Source organism: Callithrix jacchus, chromosome X (genome assembly GCF_049354715.1).
Source record: "Callithrix jacchus isolate 240 chromosome X, calJac240_pri, whole genome shotgun sequence".
Taxonomy (NCBI): domain Eukaryota; kingdom Metazoa; phylum Chordata; class Mammalia; order Primates; family Cebidae; genus Callithrix; species Callithrix jacchus.
Window position 1 is genome coordinate 119,373,042 of NC_133524.1, and position 22,062 is coordinate 119,395,103.

The 22,062-nt window shown below is 37.9% G+C and overlaps 1 protein-coding gene across 8 annotated transcripts in view; it reads right to left on the reverse strand.

The window, feature by feature from the left end:
- The window catches only part of THOC2 (THO complex subunit 2), a 143,458-nt gene that overhangs the window by 29,262 nt on the left and 92,134 nt on the right, over positions 1–22,062 (reverse strand). For 5 of the 8 annotated variants that reach the window (XR_013531389.1, XR_013531390.1, XM_078362323.1 and 2 more), the window contains exons 13-22: positions 14,136–14,177; positions 13,580–13,710; positions 13,376–13,477; positions 8,689–8,785; positions 7,152–7,245; positions 6,317–6,397; positions 4,328–4,424; positions 2,222–2,339; positions 1,177–1,356; positions 1–165 (exon numbers count right to left, since the gene is read on the reverse strand). Coding sequence is in view for 6 of the 8 variants with exons in the window: in XM_078362323.1 (XP_078218449.1) it covers positions 1–165; positions 1,177–1,356; positions 2,222–2,339; positions 4,328–4,424; positions 6,317–6,397; positions 7,152–7,245; positions 8,689–8,785; positions 13,376–13,477; positions 13,580–13,710; positions 14,136–14,177 (1,107 nt within the window). In the remaining 2 variants the exon portion in view is untranslated. The remainder of the gene's footprint in view (positions 166–1,176; positions 1,357–2,221; positions 2,340–4,327; positions 4,425–6,316; positions 6,398–7,151; positions 7,246–8,688; positions 8,786–13,375; positions 13,478–13,579; positions 13,711–14,135; positions 14,178–22,062) is intronic. The other 3 variants (XM_002763232.7, XM_017968460.4, XM_017968461.4) reach the window with 1 other exon arrangement.

The following is a 22,062-nucleotide window of genomic DNA, read 5'->3' on the forward strand; positions in this document are numbered from 1 at the left end:
CGAAATATGATGGGCATACATTGGCCTAGACAGGAAAAATGCTGCATCATGGGGTGTATGAAATTCATTACAGAGTACATCAATTGAAGGCACTCGCTTTATATAATCTTCTGTGCTCAGATTAGATGCTAAAAACCTGCCAAACTGCACCAGGGTATCATGACACTAAATTTAAAAAATAAGACAAAATCAACATATTTTCCAAAGTGAGTAAGAAGTCATTTTAGGAATATTTTAACAATTAAGAATCCAAATTTTATAACTTAAAAAGACTTTAGAGACCATCTTCAAATATAATCACATAATCATTTTACAAAAAAGATGCCAAGGCCCTGACTGGTTGACTGATCCAAGGCTCTACTAGCCAACTAGGTCTCTTAAATGCCAAGCTGTATTTCATCACTTTTAGTGGAATATATTTACCTAAATCAAATAAGATAATAACCATAGGCAAACAGAAGTCAATTCCTTTGCCCTTAAAAGAAGAAAACTTTATTTACAGAATGTACTTATAAATATCAAGTACCAAAACCTAAGATTAGCCCACAAAATGTGTTTACCTATCATCAACGATAACACAAAGAAAAGAGAGATAGCAACCCAGCCTGCGCAACATGGCAGAGTCCGACCCTACAAAAAAAAAAAATCCAAAAATTAGCCAGGCGAGGTGTGCACGCCTATAGTCCCCAGCTACTTGGGAGGCTGAGGTAGGCTGATCACTTGAGCCAGGGAGGTCAAGCTGCAGTGAGCTGCGATCATGCACTGCACTCCAACCTGAGTAGCAGAGTGAGGCCTTGCCTAAAAAAAAAAAAAAGAAAAGAAAAGAAAAGAAAAGAAAAGCGAGAGCGTGCACGAGTGCAAACAAGCATCTATTCTATTACGACTGAGATTTCCAGACACCAGGAAAGATATAAATGCAAACAACTTGAAGATGTAGGAATTTAATGATGTAATATTTAATTAATTGACAGTCTTACATATAACACCTCTTGGAGCTAACTCTTAAATATCATAATTTACATAGAAATAGGCTCTATTTCCTGAATATCTATTTCACATTAGATTAGGATGTCTCATATTCACATGATGTACAAAAATGACATTTTTCAAATTATAACATCTTCCTTTAACAAGATTTTAAAAATGTACATAAACATAAAAGCCACTTTAACTTGCCTGGTCATAGAGCTTTCCCACAAGTTTCAAATGTTTCTCTCCACCTTCCTGAAAGATTACCCCATTCCTCTGCTGAGCCATAAGGAGACAGAGAGGAAGGGCAAGATCATGGTCCAAAAGAGCATCCTTTAATCTCTGAGAGGATTTTTTAGTGTTTCTGATCTGACCAAAATAACCACCCTGCACAAGAGAAGACACAAATTTACTAATGTACAGTATATAACCCATGCTGTCTAATTTGATAAAGACATAGCAAAAAGTTGAATTTAAATCCTTAATATAAAAAACCTCTACATTACACATTTCTTCCCTTATACAAATTTATTTTAGTGACTATTACTGAATACGGTCACTGGCTTAAAGACAAACAACAGCTGAAGTTAAATTCTTGCATATTTTCCATTTTCCACCTTGCACCCTCATAAAGGATTATTAAATTATTCATTGTGGCACAGATTCAACAGAGCAACTAAGATTTAAAGGAGTGAGGATATCAAGAATCACAGAAGACTTAGTAATTATTCGGTAATTATTTATTTATTATTATTTTGTCAGGGGGAGGAAAAGAGTCTTGCTCTCATTGCCCAGGCAATGGAGTAATCTTGGTTCATTGCAACCTCCGCCTCCTGGGTTCAAGCAATTCTCCTGATCAGCCTCCCAAGTAGCTGGGATTACAGGCGCCAGCCACCACATCCAGCTAATTCTTTGAATTTTTAGTAGAGACAGGGTTTTGCCATGTTGGACAGGTTAGTCTCTAACTCCTGACCTCAGGTGATCCACCAGCCTCGGCCTCCCAAAGTGCTGGGATTAATTACTTTCCTTACTGATGCATTACTTACTTTTATATTTTGTTTCAGCTTTTTTAAAAAGTTAAAGTAACTACTGTATCTCAATTTCTAAAACGGAGTAGGGGTGGTTGTGAAAGGAAGGCATGTATGGCTTTGACATTTGGTTTTATTAACTTACATATTGTTTGGATTCTTTACTATGATCACACATACATTATGAATTCTAAAAGCTGATGAACAAAAATAGCAATTCTTACCTCAGCTTTTAGCTGCTCTCCACCAGTCATGGCCTCTAGTTGCTCCATTGTCATTTCCTCTGTAATTTCTATTCCTGCCATTTTTTGCACAACTTCTTTCAATATAAGCAGGTCAAAACTATTCAAAAAGGAAAAAAAAACAGTCTACAGTTAGAACTTCAAATATAAAAATAATATACTGTAATTAAAATACTGAGAATCCCTAAATTATTTGTATATGAATATGGGGGAAGAGGCTGAAGCAGTTTTTAAGAAACCACATTCCTAGAACTATATTGTCAAATATTTGGTGTGTATGTTTAACTCTTACTTGGAAATAATTTCAAATTTACTAATAGGATGGAAAAATAAAAACAGTATAAAGCTCACCCATATATCCTTTACCTCAACTTCACCTAGTAACATTTTTAATCCTCCTTGCTTTATCATTTGCATTTTCTCTCCCTCTCTGAAGCCCCTCTCTACATACATAGTCACACACTGAATTTTTTAATCATTTGAGGGAAAATTATTTACATCATGGCCTTTTGCACCCCTAAAATTTCTAAGACTGCATTTCCTAAGAGAGCTATCTTCTTACATAACCACAATAGTTATCGATTTTAATAAATCTAACACTGATACAATACTTTAATCTACCATTCATATTTCATTTTATTCGTTGACCCAATAAAGTCCTTCATAGCATTTTTTTTCTCCTCCAATACAGGACGGCCAAAATGTTTTCGATGGTATAGAGCCATTTCTTAATAATCCGCTTACTAAAAAGGGACAAAGATGTAGCATGGCCACATACATTGGAAGAGAGGCAGGGAAGGAAGGAAAAAAAGAAGTTCTAAGTTGTGGTATCTGAGCCAAAGATGACAATTTAGTGGCCAGTCTGAAGCACATTTTTCAGTAATATGCCAACAGTTATGTTTTTTAATCTTCAAAGTTTAGGACTACCAATGGAAACAATACCTTATGTCCTCCAAGATCTTCTTTAGTTAATCTAAACAAAGTAAAAACATTCTTTCCTAAAAAATACAGATGTTTTTCCAAATGTAAAGTTAGACATACTCATGACATAAGCTAACAGATGAAGGAACCATTTTCTAAGATTCTTAAGTGTTCTCTCAATTTGCCTTGTTCCTTGTTTTCCTTTTTTAAGAAAGCCCTCATGAAAAGTAGTATATAAGTAACAATGAAACAGTTTATTTTTCCTTTAAACTATGTTTCAATTAGATGGTCACAAACACTGTATTCACAGTACAGAAAGCTGAGTTATAGATTAAAAAATAATGTATGTTCTGCTGGCCTAAAGACAAAGAAGAATAAAAATATATAGAAATGGCAGAGAGATGAGCATAAGGGATGTGCCGATACAATTTTAAGTTTAAATATTTTTTTAAGTTTTCCCTATGCCACAATAAGAATCTGTCAATAACTACTTAGGTAATACTTGTTTAGAACACCAAATAGTTTTTAATTTTTTGTTTGCTTTCTACCAGAAAGCTTTTGAAAACAATTTTAGGTTCTTTGATTCGAGTCAGTCTACTTCTCATGAGGTTTAACATACACACATACTAATTCAAACTCTAAGCACTGATATTGGCCTAAAATAAAATCAACTTCAGTATTTATAGAGAAAAGAAGACACTGTCCAAAATGTATGGAAGTCTTATGTATCTCTAAAACTCAAATTCAAAAATTATGCTTTAAAAGTATTATATACACCCTCAAATAATTATGTTCCTACCAGATGCTCAACATGATACAGGTCAATTACTGCATACAGACCTAGTGCAGTATGTTTTGTCATAGAAGATACACAATATATTACATTAGCCATTTACTCAAAAGCCTAATAGACAGTCAAAATAAATCAAAGTATATTTTTAGTGCGTTAACATATATAGCCAAATATTATATTTATTCGTGAAAAAAGGTGTCTATATATTAAGTTATCATTTAACTGAAGAATTTCATGTAAATAAGTGAGCAACTATTCTACCTGAGCCTACAACCAACAAGTAAGAAGTCTTTCAGGATAATAGGAGTCTCAATACTCCCAAACCAACAGAAGTACTCTATTGAATTTTATTAAGTATAATTTGCTATGAATACCTTTTACCCGCCTTTAGCTGATTGGCAACATACTGAAGAAGACCGGCAAGATCAATTGGATATTTACGAAAAACTGCACCACAGAAACTAGCCAGACCTATATGAAATGAAAAAGGAGTAAAAACAACTCATAAAACAAAATGCACAAATATCAGTTCTTCAACTAAACTTCTAAAACAAAATGAGGTAGGAATAATTGTATTGCTGATGCTGTTGAATAGAGTTTCATAATAGTAACAATAACCAATATTTACTGAGCATAGATATATGTCAAGCACTGTACCAAGCACTTTATAATGATTATCTCATTTAACCCTTGCAAATATTATCTCAGGTTGGTATAACCTATTGATGAGGCAAATTCAGAACAGATATGTCATGTAACTTGTTCACAGTCACATAGTACGAAGTAGAGCAGTAAGTCAAATCTTTGCAGCCTGATTCCAGAGTTTGTGAAACTAAGATATAAGAAAATCTTGCAGATCACTCAGTAAACTTGAATAAATGACAAAACGCCAGTCCCCTGAATGTGAGTCAAGAAAAAAAAAATCTCTTCTTATCTAGGAACATGCTATTAGTTGTGGAGGTGCAAGAAAATAAGTAAAGTATTACCAGACCTAGAAGCAGACAAGAGACCAATTTTAACCAACGGTCCTTATCATACCATGAATAGGGAGGAAACCCCAGCCAATACAAGGGTAGGAGATTCTAGTAAAGTCAAGTACTCTGCAGCCTATTCCACAACTATCTGTTAAGCACCTAAATGATCCTGGACAAAAACGCAAGTCCTGCCCTCAAGGAGCTGAGGTCTAACGGAAGATACAGAAAAGTAGACAAATAGCTATGATGAGCAAAAGGCTCCATGGGAATACAAAAGTGGAGCATCTAATTCAGACTTGTGGGTGGGAGCATTAACAGAAAAAGCTTTCCAGAGGAAGTGACCTCAAAGCTCAAATCTAAAGAATAAACAACATGGAGTGGGCCATGAAGGGTATTCCAAGTCAAGTGAATAATGGACAAAAGGTCATGGAAAGTACAAGAAGTTCAGCATTAATGAAATCTAGAATATCGGGAAGCAGGGAAAAGATGAGGCTAGAATAGTGCAAAAGGACCTGATTTCAAAAGAACTTACTTGTATGACTTATTAAACATTTCGGACTTTAAAGGACAATGGGGAGCCACTGTAAGATTCCACTATCAGATACAGTAAGTTGAAAGAAAGGGAACTGGCTGCTAGAAACCAAAGGTACAAGAATTAAAAAGAAATATGGTTAGTTTTTTTGGTTAAACTAAGTCAAGTTTTTGCTCTTTTAAGATGACTGGAACCTCAGGATGGAATGGGAAGAAATGAGACTAACTCTCTTAGGATCAACTTCTATAAAATAATGCTAGTTAAAAAGGAGATTTTCAGCTAGGTGCAGTGGCTCGCACCTGTAATCCCAGCACTTTGGGAGGCCGAGGTAGGCAGATCACTTAAGGTCAGGAGTTCAAGACTAGCCTGGCCGACATAATGAAACCCCATCTCTACTGAAAATACAAAAATTAGCTGGGTGTGGTGACACATACCTGTAATCCCAGCTACTCAGAAGGCTGAGGCAGGAGAGGCGCTAGAATCTGGGAAGCAGAGGCTGCAGTGAGCTGAGATTGCACCACTGCACTCTAGCCTGGACCATAGAGCGAGACCTCGTCTCAAAAAAATAAAATAAAAATAAAATAAAATGAAGGAGATTTTACCTCACCAGTAATGCTTATCCAAATTGACTCTGATAGCAGAGTCAATAACAGTCTATCAAGTTAGGAAAATAAATAAGAACTATACCAACCTCCTTACATAGCCAAGGACTCTACAGAACAAGCTTAGTAGCTAGATATTCTCAGCAACTCTTAACAAATAGGCTTATAAAAGTCTCTAAGCATAGATAATAAAATACATAACATGGCAGTTACCACAGATGATAATTTCATCTTTCGAAAAATAAAAATACTTACTCTGAAGCCAGCTTGAGATGGTTGTGTCATCATGTTTCATTCTTTCCTTTTCTGGATTAGCTAAAGCTTCAATGATACAATCTTTCATATATTAAGAAAAAAACTAAGTCATTACATCTCTAATAAAGACCCTTAAAACATAAATAAGCCACATCTTAGGGGCAAAACTGTTGGTCATTACAAATTACTGTTCTTTTTTTTTTTTTTAAGACCAGGGATGTTGCTAAAACAAATTATTGAAAAATACACTCACTGTAGTACAAACATCTCTTCTTTAGCCTCCTTTCCATCTTTCATCAATCAAGATAGATTCCATCAATAACAAGATGTCTGGTAAGCCACCTGGGTACAGTGGCTCATGCACTTTGGGAGACCGAGGTGGGTGAATCACTTGAGGTCAGGAGTTTGAAATCACCCTGGCCAACCTGGCGAAACCCCATCTCTACTAAAAACACAAAAATCAGCCAAGTGCAGTGGCACATGCCTGTAATCCCAGATACTTGGGAAGCTGAGGCAAGAGACTTGCTTGAACCCGGGAGGTAGAGGTTGCAGTGAGCTGAGATCGTGCCACTGCACTCCAGCGTGGGTGATAGAGCAAAACTCTGTCTCACAAAAAAAAAAAAAAAAAAAAAAAATGTTTGGTGAGCCTAACACGTCTCCCTTTATACAACACAAAGACACACACGCGCACACACACACTTGACTGACCAAACTTCAGATCAGCCATCTGAATCAACCTCAGATGGTTACTAAAGAAAAACAGAATGAAAATAAAACATGTACCACACTATCTATTAAATATGAAATCTACATATTACTTCACTTTAAAGGATACAGGCCAAAACATCATAATTCAATGAAGTGAGGTATTTCAAAGAATCTACTACAGGTGTTATTAAGTTATCATACTTCTGTATTTGTGACAAGATCTGGAAAATAGCAACAAACAATAGAAGGCATTAACTAATCAAAGGATTTCTACTGTACCAACTAAGTAACGGCTATGCTTTATTTTTCAAAAGAAATAATGTTTATAATTAAAGTGGTTTCCTATCACTTCATATTTATACAGAAATTACTATTGTGTCATTGCCTTAGAGAATATTTTCTTAGGCTACATTTTTCAGTAAGGAAAAAAAATCCCAATTCTATAAAAAATGACAGTGGTAATTTGGAATTGCAATGAATCTGCAGATTCTTCTGGGCAGTATGGAATATTTTAACTATATTGATTCTTCCAATCCAAGAGCATGAAATGTCTTTCCATTTGCTTGTATTACTATGATTTCTATCATCAGTGTTTTATAGTTCTAGTAGAAATCTTTCACCTCTTGGTTAGATGTATCTCCTGGTACCTTTTTTGTGGCTATTGTAAATGGAATAGTGCTCTTGATTTGGTTTTCAACTTGAACATTATTTGGTGTGTAGGATGTTACTGATTTTTGTATGTTAATGTTGTATCCTAAAACTTTACTATAGGTATGCACGCACATAAAGACAGAAAGACACTGGGGACTCTAAAAGTAAGGGAAGGTGGGGCAAGGCTTGAAAACTACCTATTGTGTACTATGCTCACTATTTGGTGAAGGGTTCAATAGAAGCCCCAACCCCAGCATTATGCAATATATACATGTAATAAACCTGCACATGTACCCCCTGAAGCTTAAAGAAAAAATTAAAAAAGGAAATCATTCCAGTTGGTCCAAAACTGAATTCTGGAATGAAAGAGTATTATAGTCTCTCTCATGTGTTTTAGAAATCTCTAAATATTGGCAAGGCGTGGTGGCTCATGCCTATAATTCTAGCACTTTAGAAGGCCAAAGCAGGCAGATTATCCAAAGTCAGGAGTTCAAGACCAGCCTGGCCAACATGGTGAAACCCCGTCTCTACGAAAAATACAAAATAATTAGCCATGTGCAGTGGCACACACCTATAATCCCAACTACTCAGGAGGCTGAGGTGGGAGAATTGCTTGAACCCAGGAGGTGCAGGTTGTGGTGAGCCGAAATCATGCCACTGCACTCCAGCCTGGGTGACAAGAGCTCCATCTCAAAAAAAAAAAAGAAATGTCTAAATATTGAAGTACTAGTATTATGTATCAATCACAATGAAATGTTATTTGAATGTTTCTAAAAACTAAATTCAACAAGTAAGGCTTCTAGAAATCACAATGTGGTATACAAAATAACATTATATTGTCTATAATAGTAACACTGTTACATATTACTATTAATAGAAAAATAGATCAATGTGTTAAATACACTGTATAATAATTTTCTTTTTAGCATAACCTTACAATACTACATTTTCTAACTTCCACTCATGCTGATTTAAAAGCAACAAAAAGAAAAATCCCTTAAAATAATATTAACCTCAAAACATACATAATCAAACAAAATGGTTGGATTGCTGTGGCTCAGCTTCCCAATTTGTCTTCCAGAAGGCTTCACATTTTCCTTGGTTAGGCGCCTACAAAGGAAGAAAAAGATGGCAGGGATCATCTTAAGTAACATTCCTTGTAATGCGGAAGGCTTTGTTACATCATAGTGGGGGGAAACCAATTATTCCCCAAATATTCAAAATGGATTCATGTAAATGACCACATTCATCATATCCTTTATGGCAGGATTTGGGCTATTTTGGTTAGAGATTCTCCCGGAGAGTATTGAGACTTTATATTAAATGCTTAACATTTACAAAATACATATTTCAACTTTATAATAATAGTCTAATAATCAGTAAAACTCTTAATGTATTCTGTAAGTACATAAAACTCTTCTAACAAACAAAATTATTTCCGATTTAGGAGGACTCATTTATCAGTTTAGGGATTAAGAGATCAAATTTGGTGTTATGCAATGAAATGCCTCATGCCATCTGGCTCAGTGACTTGAACAGAGTAATAGCTCATGCTGCATTCCTCAATATGTAAAGTTATTTGCTTTTCATAGTCAAGGAAAACTATTAGTTTGAAGCTAAAGTCTACTCCTTTCTTTTTATTTCTTCCTTTGCTCATTATTCAAATTTATATCTATGAATTCTTACAGTTCAAAACAATTATTACACAGAATCTTAAGTGCCTGTGATGAGATTATTACATAATAAATGTAGAGACTTGAAAAGGCTACAAGTGACAGTAAGGAAGCTTTCTAGGATGAAAATATAATGAAGTAAATTATGAATTCAGTTTATAATTCAGGAAATGTGACCATTCTCCAAGTCACAAACTTGCTATAATTAATTTCTTATGACAAAACTGGCCCCATCAATCAAAATTATTTCATCGTCAACTGTTTCTCTTTCCAATTCTCCATATCCCAGTTTCTTCTGCTTCACAGAGAGACCACTAAACATTAGCTATACAGTATTTTGTTCAAACTTGCAACTTATCACTACCTGTCCCTATTTCTAACCCCAATATTTCAGATCCCTACCCTCTACTTGCCAAGGCCAACCCCTTCTCTCTGTTTTTTATTCCATTCCCTTCTGCCTCCATCCCCTGGAGGGACAAACAAAACAAAAAAAAAGAAAGAAATATTTTCTTGTCTTTGTCTTCTCCTCAAGCTACCAGTGTCTGCCATATGGAACACAATAAATATTTGTAGAAAGAATTATTAAAAGGCCAGGCGCAGTAGCTCACGCCTGTAATCCCAGCACTTTGGGAGGCCGAGGCGGGTGGATCACGAGGGTCAAGAGATCGAGACCATCCTGGTCAACATGGTGAAACCCCATCTCTACTAAAAATACAAAAAATTAGGTGGGCATGGTGTAATCCCAGCTACTAAGGAGGCTGAGGCAGAAGAATTGCCTGAACCCAGGAGGCAGAGGTTGCGGTGAGCCGAGATCGCGCCATTGCACTCCAGCCTGGGTAACAAGAGCGAAACTCGGTCTCAAAAAAAAAAAAGGAAAGAATTATTAAATGCCCTATAGCAAGCTCATGTTTTAAACAGTATTCAAAACTCATGAAATTCTGCAAGTGATAAATTAATACATTATATGCTCAATCTAAAAACTTCGAACAGTAACAAAATCGTGTTGTTTAAGCCTGGTAAAATAGTTACAAATATAACAAAAATCCAAATATATTAAAAATTCTGCACACATTATTCTATAGTAAATTATATTTTTATTCATTCATTCATATTAATGCCTACGATGACAGTCAAAGGACTAAGCATTAGAAATACAAGGACGATTGTGTATCAGTCTTTTGGCTAAGGTCAAGCATGGAAATACAAGGATGAGGCTGGGTGCAGTGGCTCATGCCTATAATCCCGCACTTTGGGAGGTCAAAGCAGGTGAATAACGAGGTCAGGAGTTCAAGACCAATCTGGCCAACATGGTGAAACCCTGACTCTACTAAAAATACAAAAAATTAGCTGTGCGTGGTGGCACAACTACTCAGGAGGCTGAGGCAGGAGAATTGCTTGAACCTGGGAGGTAGAGGATGCAGTGAGCCGAGATCACACCACTGCGCTCCAGCCCGGGTGACAACTCAAAGACTCCATCTCAAAAAAAAAAAAAAGAGAGAGAAATACAAGGATGAATAACAGTTCCTGCTCTCAAGCCTGGTCCAGCGATGGAAATAGATTTAAAATCATTTATTAAATTTCAATATTCTTAAACAAAAAGAGCCATCAACAGAACAGTACTTATATGCTATTGATAATATAAAAGGTGGCTAGCCATCACAGTGGCTCACGCCTATAATCCCAGCGCTTTAGGAGGCCAAGGCGGGTGGATCACAAGGTCAGGAGTTCAAGACCAGCCTGGCCAAGATGATGAAACTCCATCTCTATCAAAAATACAAAAATTACCCAGGCATGGTAGCGGGCACCTGTAATCCCAGCTACTTGGGAGGCTGAGGCAGAGAACTGCTTGAATCCAGGAGGCGGAGTTTGCAGTGAGCCAAGATCGTGCCACTGCACTCCAGCCTGGGTGACAAAGCAAGACTCCATCTCAAAAATAAATAAACAAACAAACAAACAAATAAAAATAAATAAATAAAAGGTGGCTGGGGTGTAGTGGCTCATATCTGTAACCCAAGCACTGGGAGATCAAGGTGGAAGGATAACTTGAGGCCAGGAGTTTGAAACCCACCTGGGCAACAGAGTGAGGTCCCAACTTCACAAGGAAAAAACAATATTAACATGAAGAAGAAAGAAGAAAGAAGAAAGAAGAGGAAGAGGAAGAAGAAAGAAGAAAGAAGAAGAAGAAGAAGAAGGGAATAATATATTTGCATTGGCTTGTATATACATAAAAATATCTGGAAGGATATATGAGAGACTAAATAATGGCTACTTTTTACGGGGAGGGGAAGAACTGAGTAGATGTAGGATGGGGTGAGACTTTCTGCTGTATGTATTGTATACCTTATTTACTGAAATTTAAACCATGTAAACATATAAACTATTCAAAACATTAGATATTAAAAAAAAGAATAATAATAGCAATGTAGCAATGTACCTACAGGTATGATAACACTATATGCACAAAGAATAGTGGTGGAAATAAAGATCCATTGTGTTTGGCAGTATATACTAGGGAAGCCTTCACTGGAAGTAACACTGGAGCTCATTCTCCAAGAATGAGGTCACCGGAGGGAAAGGGGGAAAGGAAGGGAAGGGAAGACCTGTACAAACAGAGGAAACAAAAAGTACACACAAGGGAAGAGAAGCTAAGGAGACAGTGGTACAGTCAGGGAAACATAAGTAGACTCAGTACATCTGGAAGTAGAATTGGCAGGAAAGGAGGTTAGATGCAGGGAGGGACGCATCAGGGAGGACCTCTTATATACCACTATGTTATAAAGTTTAACATAAACCTTCAGGTAAAGTCAGTCACCAAATGATTTTTAGTAAGAGAATATACAAATCACTGTAATACACCAGATAAAAGAACTAAAGTACTGGTGGTAGAGATAGTAGATGAGACAGATTCAAGGGATTCAATAATGCTTAAATATTATTATCAAACAATCCATGTAGAGCACTTAGCTTAATACTGGGCACATGCAGTAATAGCTCCCTAAATATTAGCTGTTGTTGTTAAGCTAGAAACTGTACCTGGAGAACTCTTAAGTCCAGAAACCTTTCATATCTAATATCATCTCCTGCCAAAACTCCCCCAAGTAAAATCATTTACTCTCATCTATCCTCCCATAGCACTTTATTCATCCTATGTAACAGCACCTATTGAACTAGATTGTTTCAATATAATCCATAGGCTCACAGAAAAAAAAAACTAGATTGTAATTATGCACATATCTGTTTTCCCAGTAGACTGTGACCAGAAACATTATCACTGGGCAAAGACAACATTTAACAGACATTACACACTGTTAAATATAGATAAACTAGAAATCGAACTACTTTTAATTAGAATAACCATACCACTGCTATGAATTTACAAAAGGAATGGCAACTGACATTACCCTCGTTGAAAACACTTTCAATACAGCAGTGCAATTAAGTATTTAAACTGATACTAATCTGAAGTATATGATTTTCATAATTAAACTTCAAATAATCTACTGGGAAGTAGAACATCACTCATATTTTTAATGATATGAAAATAAAAGCATACAATATTTTTTTTTAATTTCTCAAAAGTTGATTCCCTATGGAAATAATTCTGCATAATTTCATTAGTTCTTCCTAACAGATTAAAAAAAGATTATGGTAACTTTCAGCAGAAGAAATTGCTAGAACTTTGACTATCTTGCACAAATCACTAAATGTAATGAGCAAAGACCACAGCAGGCTGTCCTTAAAAAGAAAAAAAAAAACAAAACTCTCATCCTATATGATGCATGCATTAAAAGCGATTTTCATTAGATTTTTATCCATATGCAAACATGACAACTATGAAAACTTGGTAGTCAAATATAGCTAAAACCACAATTAATAGTCATTCTGTCTATAGTACATAAATCAGCTATACCAATCACAACACATAGGCTTTCTCAAAAATGAGGCTCAGATGAGCTAGCGGAAAGAAAGTAAATTAGATCCAGAAATAAATTAGATTAATATGAAAAATAAATAAATTAAAACTTACTTCATGATATATTTGGCTCTGTCTATTGTTTGAGCTTTAACTTTTACTAAAAGTGGGTGACTGTTATAAGTTTCATTCTTCCACTGGCCATACAGACGATATCTTAAAAAATGATGAGATGAAGAATTAGGAAAAGTTAAACACTTAGAGGTTAGCATACTAGAATTACTAATAGTTTAAAATATGAAAATAATATGTATTTACCTATACTGATATGGAAATGTTTTAAACATTCCCCATAGTTCCTCAGACATACAAGCATTGCAGTCCATCAAAGAAAGAGATGGAAGTAGTACCTGGTCAGCAGTGCTAAGAAAACAGCTAAGGATAACTTCCTAAAAGAAAAAAAAAAAAAGTTATTTCAGTAAGAGGCCCATATTAATAGAATCCAACAATAAATTTATGACAGCCTTGGGAAAATTACCATTTCTTAATCTGATAACACACAATATCCCATTCCTCACCCAAACTTTTCACAACGCTTATCTATGTTTCTTCATCTAAGACATCAATGGGATAAAGAAAGGAGTAGCAAAGGAAGGAGGAACTTTTATCTCTCTTCCTTTTTCAATATAATAATCCTTAGGGGAAAGAAATGTTAATCTTAAAAGATAACTTTGAATAAGCTGCCAAAAGCTATAATCAGCATCTACAGTATAAAACAATTACTCAGATAATTAAAGCTTGTTCACAGTAAAACTTGTAGTATACTGTACCAACCTAACATTAGACACATTATTGGATTTTTCTAATCTCTTACCGTTTTTTCTTTATCTTCTTGTTTGCTTCCATCAGACTGAAACTACAATTTAAAAAAAGAAATTAATAAAATGCAAAAAGGTTAACATTATGCTGTCACAATTTAGTTTCCAATTTGAAAAAAATTTAATTTGCACATGGTTGTAAATTGTTCTTATTTTTAGAAATATGTAGATTTTAAATATAGCCTGTTAACCTTTTTAACTTTTGTTTCTAACCTCTAAATCATACTTAACATCCATGAATTTTAATTGTCAATTTTTATAAATCAATTATTTTCTGAATCTATCAAACCAAAGCCCCCTAAAATTGATCTAAGTATGTATTGTAAAATTGTACCCAGGGCCGGGTGTGGTGCCTCACGCCTGTTAATTCCAGTACTTTGGGAGGCCAAGGTGGGCAGATCACCTGAGGTCAGGAGTTCAAGACCAGCCTGGACAATGTGGCGAAACACCATCTCTACTACAACGACAAAAGTTAGCTCAGTGTGGTGGTGGGCACCTGTAGTCCCAGCTACCCGGGAGGCTGAGGCAGCAGAATTGCTGGAACCCGGGAGACGGAGGTTGCAATTAGCCAAAGATTGTGCCACTGCACTCCAGCCTGGGCAACAAGGGCAAAACTCTGTCTCAAAAAAAAAAAAAAAAAAAAAAAAAAAAAAAAAAAAATTGAGGCCAGCACAATAACTTCATTATAATACATTTGCATTTTTCCATCCAGAGATTTTAGTTTTTCTTCTACAGAATTAGTATGATCAAACATTAAAGCAAAAAAATATGCAAAAACAAAGCCCAAATTAAACATAAAGAAATTTAAATCTATCTTTTAATTCACCACTCCCAAAGTCCTGACTGAAAGATAAGCCCAAAATATGAAAAACATTACTAACAAAGATAAAACCATTGCCTAAATTGTACAGACTGAATGAAAAATCCTGGGTCCATATTACATAAACAATTTGCAGATTTGCAGATGGGCCCCTAAGGTGATGTTTGACAAAGATGACTGTTAATTCAAAATGAAAACAGTGAATGACACTTGGTTGAATAAAAGCGGAGAGAGGGTTGGTGGAGTCTGCAGAGGCCAAAAAGACAACCGAAGTACTGACAATCTAGATTTCTGGCAAGGATTTAGCTTAGTAACAGATGAGAAAGGGGAAAAGTTAATATGCAGATAACAAGCTTCTTATTTTCTTGGTAGATAAGGGTGTTTTGTGTATGCATACATTTTCACATTTCTGTAACATGTAGATGTTACCATAGGAAAAGTCTAACCGTTATGCTACATTTTCACATAACACTAATTGAGGGCCTGCCATGTTACCTTTATGGGAAACTACATATTCTAAATTTGTTTTTAATTGGCAGATTAAAAAGGTATGATTCCTTTCACAGAAACAATTTATTAAGTCAACATATATACTGGTAAGTAAAGAAGGAACTGGGTTATAGAGGAGTGGCCTGGCAGAAAAAAAGCCAGATGGTTTGGTGTGGTTTGGTTTGGGGGTGGTGACGTGGCACACACATAATTCTGGTGGCATACTGGGTACACTGGGAAGCAAAAATACAGGTATCCTCTAATTGGAAAAACTAGGTTTATTATACATTATGTCAGGGATAAAGACAGTTAAGCTCATCCTTACCTGGTATACTATAATTTAAACAAACCTAATAAAGCAAAACAAAGTTTTTTCCCACAGAAATAAAACATTTTCTTAGTTACTAAGCTGTCTTAATTTCCTTGCTAGGTACCTCATGAGTTTCAAGCATCTATGTGTCAATTCTCGAGAATTCATAAGCAGGAAAATTTGAAAGGGGGAAAGAAATACGGGAAGCAAAATAAAACCACCTACAAGAACAATAAAAGACCTTCCTATCAAAGTCTAATTATAGCAAGAATGTACAAAATTAAATCAAGAGGTACATGCAAATAAAAGCAATTTTCTTTTGTTTGGTAGGAAAATAAATACATTCTACTCCCTTGATGCTTTTAGTTTAATTTGCTTTTTAATTCGAAGCAACTGTTAAGACTCTCCTTTCACATAATACTCCAAGTTTTACTAAAACCCAGCTAGAAATGGGAAGGAAACAGAAACAGGGTCGGGGGTGGGGTCCAACAAGAGACATTCATGCATTCACTCATTCACTGACTAGATTCCAGGCACTGAGAATTCAAATATGAAAAGAGTTCCTATCTTTGAGAAGCTGACACCTCTTGAAGGTCAAAAACTATACTTGGGGCAGCCATGGTGGTATAATCCCAGCACTTCTGGAGGCTGAGGTGGGCAGATCACGAGATCAGGAGTTCAAGACCAGCCTGACCAGAAACCCTGTCTCTACTAAAAATACAAAAATCAGCCGGCTGTGGTGGCGTACACCTGTACCCGGGAGGCTGAGGCAGGAGAAACGCTTGAACCCTGGAGGCAGAAGTTGCAGTGAGCCAGGATTACACCACTACACTTCAGCCTGGGCAACAGAGCGAAAATCCGGCTCAAAAAAAGGAAAAAAAAAGATTTTGAAAACGGAAAATAAAAACTGCAGTCTATGAAGGTCAAGGGGAAGTTAAGAAAAGCTGTAAGAATTGCTGAAACCTGGCAACATGTTTAAATTTCATCAGCGTCACTTCTATGAACTCTCAGAAATCATCGATTTGGTGAGTGGCTGGCAAAATGGCCAAATAGGAACAGCTCTGGTCTGCAGCTGCCAGCGAGATCAATGCAGAAGGCGGGTGATTTCTACATTTCCAACTCAGGAACCGAGCTTATCTCATTGGGACTGGTTACACAATGGGTGCAGCCCACAGAGAGCCAAAGTGGGGTGGGGTGTCGCCTCACCTGCGAAGCACAAGGAGTTGGGGAACTCCCTCCCCTAGCCAAGGGAAGCCATGACAGACTGTGCCATGAGGAAGAGTGCATTCCGGCCAAGATACTAAGCTTTTCCCATGGTCTTTGCAACCCGCAGACCAGGAGATTCCCTCGGGTGCCTACTCCACCAGGGCCCTGGGTTTCAAGCATAAAACTGGGTGCATTTGGGCAGACACTGAGCAAGCCACAGGAGTTTTTCATACCCCAGTGGCGCCTGGAACACCAGCGAGACAGAACCATTCACTCCCCTGGAAAAGGGGCTGAAGCCAGGGAGCCAAGTGGTCTATCTCAGCAGATCCCACCCCCATGGAGCCCAGCAAGCTAAAATCCACTGGCTTGAAATTCTTGTTGCCAGCACAGCAGTCTGAAGTCGACCTGGGATGCTCAAGCTTGGTGGGAGGACAAGCATCTCCCATTACTGAGGCAGTTTTCCCCTCATAGCGTGAACAAAACTGCTGGGAAGTTCAAAATGGGCAGAGCCCACTGCAGTGCCTCAAAGCCTCCATAGCCAGATTGCCTCTCTAGATTCCTGCTCTCTAGGTAAGACATCTCTGAAAGAAAGGCAGCAGCCCCAGTCAGGGGCTTATAGATAAAACTCCCCTCTCCCTGGGACACAGAACCTGAGGGAAGGGATGGCTGTGGGGGCAGCTTCAGCAGACTTAAACGTTCCTGCCAGCCAGCTCTGAAGGGAGCAGCACATCTCCCAGCATGGCACTCAAGCTCTACTAAGTAAGGGACAGAATGCCTCAGCAGGAGTTGACAGACATCTCATACAGAAGAGCTCTGGTTGGCATCAGGCGGGTGCCCTTCTGGACAAAGCTTCCAGAAGAAAGAACAGGCAGCAATTTTTGCTGCTCTGCAGCCTCCACTGGTGATAGCCAGGCTAACGGCGTCTGGAGTGAACCTCCAGGAAACTCCTGCAGACCTGCAACAGAGGGGCCTGTTAGAAGGAAACTAACGAACAGAAAGGAATAGCATCAACATCAACAAAAAGACATTCACACAAAAACCCCATCTGAAGGCCAACAACATCAAAGACCAAAGGTAGATAAATCCACGAAGATAGGAAAAATCAGTCCAAAAAAAGCTGAAAATTCCAAAAACCAGAATGCCTCTTCTCCTCCAAAGGATCACAACTCCATGCCAGCAAGAAAACAAAACTGCACAGAGAATGAGTTTCCTTCTGAAACTATTCCAAACAACAAAAAAAGAGGGACTCTTCCCGAACTCATTTTATGAGGTCATCATCATCCTAGTACCAAAACCTGGCAGAGACACAACAAAAAAAGAAAATTTCACACCAACGTCCCTGATGAACATCGATGTGAAAAAACTCAATAAAATACTGGCAAACCAAATCCAGCAGCACATCAAAAAGCTTATCCACAACGATCAAGTCGGCCTCATCCCTGGGATGCAAGGCTGGTTCAACATATGCAAATCGATAAACATAATCCATCACATAAACAGAACCAATGGCAAAAAAAAAAATGATTATCTCAACAGATGCAAGAAAAGCCTCTGATAAAATTCAACACCCTTCATGCTAAAAACTCTCAATAAACTAGGTATTGATGGAACATCTCACAAAATAACAAGACATATTTATAACAAACCCATAGCCAGTATCATACTGCATGGGCAAAAGCTGGAAGCATTCCCTTTGAAAACCGGTACAAGACAAGGATGCCCTCTCTCACCACTCCTGTTCAACATAGTAATTGAAAGTTTCGGCCAGGGTAATCAGGCAAGAGAAAGAAATAATGAGTATTCAAACAGGAAGAAAGAAAGTCAAATTGTCTCTGTTTGCAGATGACATGACTGTATATTTACAAAACCCCATCGTCTTAGCCCAAAATCTCCATAAGCTAATAAGCAACTTCAGCAAAGTCTCAGGATACACAATCAATGTGCAGAAATCACAGGCATTCTCTTTCACCAATAATAGACAAACAGAGAGCCAAATCATGAGTGAATTCCCATTCACAATTGCTACAAAGAGAATAAAATACCTAGGAATACAACTTATAAGAGATGTGAAGGACGTCTTCAAGGAGAACTACCAACCACTGCTCAAGTAAATAAGGAAGGACAAAAACAAATGGAAAAACACTCCATGCTCATGGATAGGAAGAATCAGTACCATGAAAATGGCCACACTGCCCAAAGTAATTTATAGATTCAATGCTATCCCAATCAAGCTACCATCGACTTTCTTCACAGAATTAGAAAAACTACTTTAAATTTCATGTGGAACCAAAAAAGTCCCCATATACCCAAGACAATAGCAAAAGGAACAAAGCTAGAGGCATCACACTACCTGACTTCAAACTATACCACAAGGCTACAATAACCAAAACCGCATGGTACTGGTACCAAAACAGATATAAAGACCAATGGTACAGAACACAGGCCTCAGAAATAATGCCACGTATCTACAACCATCTGACCTTTGACAAACCAGACAAAAACAAGCAATGGGGAAATGATTAGGGAATCATTTAATAAATGGTGTTGGGAAAACTGGCTAGTCAAATGCAGAAAACTGAAACTGGGCCCCTTCCTTATACCTTATACAAAAATTAACTTAAGATGGATTAAAGACTTAAATACAAGACTTAAACCATAAAAACCCTAGGAGAAAACCTAGGCAATACCATTCAGGACATAGGCATGGGCAAAGACTTCTTTTTTTTTTTTTTTTTTTTGAGATGGAGTTTCGCTCTTGTTACCCAGGCTGGAGTGCAATGGCGTGATCTCAGCTCACCGCAACCTCCGCCTCCTGGGTTCAGGCAATTCTCCTGCCTCAGCCTCCCGAGCAGCTGGGATTACAGGCACGCACCACCGTGCCCAGCTAATTTTTTTGTATTTTTAGTAGAGACGGGGTTTCACCTTGTTGACCAGGATGGTCTTGATCTCTTGAGCTTGTGATCCACCCGCCTCGGCCTCCCAAAGTGCTGGGATTACAGGTGTGAGCCACTGCGCCCAGTCAAGACTTCTTGACTAAACCACCAAAAGCCATGGCAACAAAAGCCAAAATTGACAAATGGGATCTAATTAACTAAGGAGCTGGGCCAGGTGTGGTGGTTGACACTTGTAATCCCAGCTCTTTGGGAGGCTGAGGCAGGTGGATCACCTGAGGTCGGGAGTTTGAGACCAGCCTGACCAACAGGGAGAAACCCATCTCTACTAAAAATACAAAATGAGCCAGATGTGGTGGCACATGCCTGTAATCCCAGCTACTGGGGAGGCTGAGGCAGGAAAATCACTTAAAACCAGGAGACAGAGGTTGTGGTGAGCCGAGCTCATGTCATTGCACTCCAGCCTGGGCAACAAGAGTGAAACTCCGTTTCTAGAAAGAAAAAAAAAAAAAGAGCTTCTGCATAGCAAAAGAAACTATCACGAGAGTGAACCTACAAAATGGGAGAAAATTTTTGCAATCTCTCCATCTGATAAAGGGCTCATATCCAGAATCTACAAGGAACTTAAACAAATTTACATGAAAGAGAACCCCTTCAATAAGTAGGCAAAGGATATGAACAGACACTTCTCAAAATACAACATTTTTTTTAAAAAATTTTTTTTTAAGAGATGGGGTTTCACCATATTGGCCAGGCTGGTCTCGAACTCCTGATCTTGTGATCTGCCCGCCTCGGCCTCCCAAAGTGCTGGGATTACAGGCATGAACCACCACGCCCGGCCCAAAAGAAGACATTTATGTGGCCAACAAACATGAAAAAAAAAGCTCATGATCACTGGTCATTAGAGAAATGCAAAACCAGAAATACCATTTGACTCAGTAATCACATTCCTAGGTATATAGACAAAGGATTATAAATCATTCTACTATAAAGACACATGCACACGTATGTTTACTGCAGCACTGTTCACAATATCAAAGAGTTGGAACCAACCCAAATGCCCATCAATGACAGACTGGATAAAGAAAATGTGCTACATGTACACCATGGAATACTATGCAGCCATAAAAAGGATGAGCTCATTTCCTTTGCAGGGACAGGGAAAAAGCTTAAAACCATCATTCTCACAAAACTAACAACAGAAAACCAAACACACATGTTCTCACTGGTAAATGGGAGGTGAACAATGAGAACATATGGACACAGGGAGGGGGACATCACACAGTGGGGCCCGTCGGGTGTGGGGTGCTAAGGGAAGGATAGCATTAGGAGAAGTACCTAATGTAGATGACGGGTTGATGGGTACAGCAAACCACCATAGCACATGTATACCTATGTAACAAGCTTGCACATTCTGCACATGTATCCCAGAACTTAAATTTTTTTAAAAAAATCACTTACCTGTGAGCAATTGAATTTTTTATTGTACTTTAGGTCCTGGGGTACATGTGCAGATCATGCAAGGTTGTTACATAGGTACATACATGGCATTGTGGTTTTCTGCCTCCATCCCCCATCACCTATATCTGGCATTTCTCCCCATGTTATCCCTCCCCAACCTCCCTACCCAACCCCCCGGCTATCCCTCCCCTAGTCCTCCTCAACAGACCCCAGTGTGGGATGCTCCCCTCCCTGTGTCCATGTGTTCTCACTGTTCAACACCCACCTATGAGTGAGAACATGCGGTGTCTGTCTGTTCTTGTGTCAGTTTGCTGAGAATGATGGTTTCCAGATTCATCCATGTCCCTACGAAGGGCATAAACTCATTGTTTTTTATAGCTGCACTGTAGTCCATGGTGTATATGTGCCACATTTTCCTTGTCCAGTCTATCATCAATGGGCACTTGGGTTGGTTCCAGGTCTTTGCTATTGTAAACAGTGCCACAATGAACATATGCGTGCATGTGTCTTCATAATAGAATGATTTATAATCCTTTGGATATATACCCAGTAATGGGATTGCTGGGTCAAATGGAATTTCTATTTCTAGGTCCTTGAGGAATCGCCACACTGTCTTCCACAATGGATGAACTAATTTACACTCCCACCAACACCGTAAAAGTGTTCCTGTTTCTAGCATCTGTTGTCTCCAGATTTTTTAATGATCACCATTCTAACTGGCGTGAGATGGTATCTCAATGTGGTTT